Raw genomic sequence first — 4,533 nt, forward strand, 5'->3', positions numbered from 1 at the left:
TTCCCACGAATCGCTCAGTCAATGCTCTAGATACCAGATGTTAGAATTAAACCTTTTGAGTAATTCTGAGTCAATCTTGATGAACAAGATTCAATCAACCGATCGAATTCCTACTTTTTCTTCACTCTTCACTCGAGTGAATCAACCAACCTTGGTTGCAAGATTCTATTGTTGCACAATGATGATGAAAACAAGAAAAGAAAATTGAATAAGAAAGAAGATTAGGATTTGACGGAAATTGGGGAAGATGATTTATGCAGAGTCTCTCTGCCAACCGCCTGTGGAAAATCTCATTAATTTTGCAACTACAAGTAATTACAAGATTGTTATGAAAATAAGACTTACTCCCTCTATTTATAATTGAGCTAGCTTGCTCCTTAAGCTAAAGTACAAAAATGACAAGGGTCCAAAATACTTTGGTCTAAGTCAAAATCATGTGTCAAGCAACCTGTTTCGACACTTCGACATCTAATACAACTCGACGCACACTACATATTTCGACACATCCTTGTTTCTGTCGAGTACTACCTACTTCGACACAAAAAATTACAATTTAACAGAATCAATTAGATTTTCACATAACCTTGTTGTTTGTAGGTAATTAAATTAGATTTCTAAATGTGCAAGAGATTGATTGATTTTATAAATATAACATTATAACTCCAGATATGATCCTAATATTACATTAAGAGTCACTGAAAAAAAAGAGTAAAACTAATGCATTGAATAGTATAACAGATAATTCACAAAGCTTAATTGCCACAGAAATTTTATTACAACAGTAGAACAGATTTATTACATCAATCCATGATAAAAACACACACACAAACATTGAGGACTATGCAATTAACTGCATAGAACCATAAGCAAACATGAACAAAACATCAAATGATGAATTAAATAGTAGTTGGAGGAGAAACACTGCTAACAAAAAAATCTTCCTCAACATTATCATCATGGCAGCACTGAAAAGTAGTAAGCACATGCATATTCCGGCGACACTCCGGGCACGTGAGTCTATCCGGTATCCTTCCCATTGAATGTGAAAACTCGAATCTACAACAAGGGTTAGCAACTGAATGAAGCTTCCCATAATGATCCTTATAAGCTGTTTCAAACCCATCATTTGCAGCTTGTTCTTTCCACATAAGATCATACTCAGCCAAAGCTTGTAAACCAGTTGCAGCATGTCCGTTCACCACAATTCTTGATCCCTTTGCTAGAACGATCCACCCGCCTTGTTTGTCGTAGCTAAGAAGCTTTTTGATTTCTTGCATCACGATGTCATTGTCATCGACTTGCTTCAGTTGGATTTTCGAAAAGAGCATGCTTTGGAGACGCGTCCAGAAGAACCATATCATGCTTTGTTCTGACCAGCTGTGAGTATAGAGCTTTTCGCGGATTATGGTGTCGAATACTCTTTGTACTTGATCTCTCTTGTTGCTTTGTCCTACATATACCATCTCTAACGGTGTTTGTGTCGCCTGTGCTACTTTTCGGGCCTCTTTCACGAATCTCCTCACCCATTCGGGATCATCTCCTCCATACAAGAAAATGTATTTTCCTTCCTTAATCTGTCCAATCATAAATTTCAAAATTGATTCGTTTTAAAATAGTATTTGTAATAGGGTCAATCCGAACCTGAGACCTTGAAAGGAGCACAGGTTTTCAGTCCCAGGTGTACCAAAAAGGAATAGAAAGAGATTTTTAGATTGATAGATTATAAGCTTACCCAGTTCAATATTTCAGAGTCAATGCCATCCACAAGAAGTTCAAGTCTCCAAGTCTCATCCTTCCAAAGATTTTCTTCTTTAGAACTTGTAAAAGGAAAAGCAGCACTTCCCCAAATCCACATCATGTGAATAGCATTAGGGCAAGCAACCCTACCTTGAGCATCCAAAACCACAAGAATTGGCTTATTTTTGTATTTCCATTCACTCTGAATGAACCAAATAACCGCCTTGCTTATCAGTGAAGGATGATACACCGAGTACCATGGCATACTATCTCTCAGACTCTCAAATTGAATTTGCTTTTGGTCTGTCCATTCAGATGTTTGGTCCACAATTGGGATCCAAACTAACTCATATCTATTGTCCTGTCTCTTTGTGTGCGCCTTCGATTCGTTGTAGATCTGTTCGAGTATTAGAAGCTCGTCCGTTGAAAACTCGAGACCTGAAAAAAGAAGTAACACATTCTTCCTCCTAAGTGCCTCAAGGCTAGCCTGTTTTGTTTTTGCATCAATCAATCATATCAGTATTAGTATCATCAGCTTCTACTAATAATATATCATGTAAGTGTTGTTAGTGTTAGAAAACCAAACCCTTTTCTTTGAAACACCGTCGTATAGAGGCAAAATGTCTTCCTGTGAATAAATTAAAGCCTTGATGATCTTCATGTTGTCAGTGTGTGGTCTCGAAAATAATTCACGGAGCATTTTATAAGCTTCAGCATCCATTTCGTCATCTGCATTCAAGTGTCATATTTTTATTTATCTGTCAATATATATTTATATGCGCTGTATGGTTCCATTTGAATATAAGACTTAAGTGGCTTACCAATGTGTTTGCGGCAGATACTAAGTTGATTTTTGAGATGGTCCACAATACTTTTGAGCTTGAAAGCCAATGTAGAAAGCTCCCAAGCATCATTAGAGGTGAAGATTCTGAAACAGTGTTTTTATATCATTTGTTTGTGCTTGTAAATTTTCAAAAATCATGAGAAATGACTGGAAAAAACATACTCATAACCAAGTGTAGTGAGGCTTGTAATCTGAGCAGCGCAAGCCACAATACTTCTAAGACACCAATATGCAGCAACTGGGATATGATTAGCGGCAACGTTATAGGCCGATACATCTTGTGAAATGTAATGAACTGGAAGATCATTGAACTCTATGACACACTTGGTAACCTCCAATATGACATTTACTAGATCATTAAGTGTATCGAATCGTGGTTTTAGCGAGGTCGAATGCTGCATGATTCCAGGTAACTGCTTGAGAATCGCCATTGATTTTGCGAGTTGGTTTGTGTCGTGAATATGAGCAAGAAGCCAGAATTCACCATAGTTGAGAGCAAATGCAGCTAAGGCTAGGACTAACTTTACATCCCATTTGTAGATTGTTAGCATCTCAAATATTGAAACTGTTGTGGAGTGTGCATCTACACCAGAAAGAATCTTGTAGGATATCTGAAATTTCATGTTGCACCTGTAGTGTTAATTTGTTGTATTCATGGAAAAACATGCATGCAGATGATGCTCCAGCAGCAAAATTAAGAACTCAAAATGTTAAGCAACTTAATATGATATTTTTAATAGTGACATCAAAGTATACTATCGATGGTGATCTCTGTGGGGTTAAATAAGTGGTAACATATTTAACCCCGCAAAGATCTTCTTTTAGATTTTTTATGTAATTTTTTTATAACCTCGCAAGAAATTCGATCAATCTTAACAGACAAAGCCTCGAGCATGTTTGTGTAAGCAGGAAGGTTATTTCTGTCTTCGACGTGATCAATATTTGAAAGTTCACCCTGAAAGAAACTTAAAATTAGTCACATGAAAATCGAAAACTTAGTTTACTTGGAATTGAAGTAACTAAAATATTTTAGACATTAGAATGATATACCACTGAAGAATGTTCAGAACTGGTGAGGGTTGAACGTCTAAGAATATCTTCAACAATATTTAGAAGTGGCTTAACATCATAATCAAGTCCTTCAGGATTATGATCTGAAACTATTTTCTTCACCAAAATACTATCATCAGATATTACATTTGCTGGCATCATTTTTCCACCTTTCATCAGTTGCTGCATGGCACCCAACTTGCCTATACTAGTCATTGTGACCAACAAACAAAAATGAAAGTGAGGGTTAAAAGGTCTAGGATTGAGATGATAGTGATAGTGAAGTTGTATTTTTTTAATGGAATGTGATAGGTGTAAATATAATACTAAAAAAGGAATAAAGTTGAGATGAATCAACTTCCTTTCTTTATCTATAATTAAGTTCTTGGAATATAAATCTTGTCTACATCTATGCCTTTAATACTTGGGAAGCTACCATAAAAGATTATTGTACAGCTATGAGTTAATCAGTTTTGCTTTTAATTAAGCTTAAGTGTTCGTCAAACGAGAGACAATTGGATTCAAATTGTGGTAATTAACAGGAAATGTATTGAAGACAGCTTGTGTGATGTCTCTTTCAGTTTGATTCTATTTTTTACTTGCAACTTCAGTTGAGAATACTTGTGCCAGATTTGAAACATAGAAAAGACAAATAAAAGATGATGCTTTGCTTTATTGTAAAATTATATTATCTTAATCATAAATAGAATTAAATAATATGATTTAACTGATACACACATAGATTTAAAGTATTTTTACAATGCATAACAACTAAACTTCAAATGACACTAAATTGCCGATGCATAACAACTAAACTTCAAATGATGATAATAATAATGTTATATATATATATATATATATATATATATATATATATATATATATTATATATATATATATAT

The 4,533-nt window shown here is 34.9% G+C and overlaps 1 protein-coding gene across 1 annotated transcript; it reads right to left on the reverse strand.

Annotated features, from left to right (window-relative positions):
* Nucleotides 1-742: 742 nt before the first annotated feature.
* Nucleotides 743-3,916, reverse strand: LOC127128059 (protein SIEVE ELEMENT OCCLUSION B). Its single transcript, XM_051057312.1, has 7 exons — nt 3,632-3,916; nt 3,432-3,536; nt 2,744-3,192; nt 2,559-2,665; nt 2,324-2,466; nt 1,733-2,224; nt 743-1,574 (listed from the first exon to the last, which is right to left on the reverse strand). The coding sequence occupies exons 1-7, from the start codon at nt 3,845-3,847 to the stop codon at nt 897-899; spliced, it is 2,190 nt and encodes a 729-aa protein (XP_050913269.1). The 5' UTR covers nt 3,848-3,916; the 3' UTR covers nt 743-896.
* Between the last annotated feature and the right edge of the window lie 617 nt (nt 3,917-4,533).

Source organism: Lathyrus oleraceus, chromosome 3, assembly GCF_024323335.1.
Source record: "Lathyrus oleraceus cultivar Zhongwan6 chromosome 3, CAAS_Psat_ZW6_1.0, whole genome shotgun sequence".
Taxonomy (NCBI): Eukaryota; Viridiplantae; Streptophyta; class Magnoliopsida; order Fabales; family Fabaceae; genus Lathyrus; species Lathyrus oleraceus.

Bases quoted from the DNA above. Each gene is read 5' to 3' on its own strand.
- LOC127128059 (XM_051057312.1), bottom strand. From the start codon at position 3,847: ATGACTAGTATAGGCAAGTTGGGTGCCATGCAGCAACTGATGAAAGGT. The intron at 3,193-3,431 runs GTTATAAAAAAA...ATGAAATTTCAG, and splicing joins TTGATCGAATTTCTTGCGAG to ATATCCTACAAGATTCTTTC. The intron at 2,467-2,558 runs GTAAGCCACTTA...ACTTGAATGCAG, and splicing joins TATCTGCCGCAAACACATTG to ATGACGAAATGGATGCTGAA.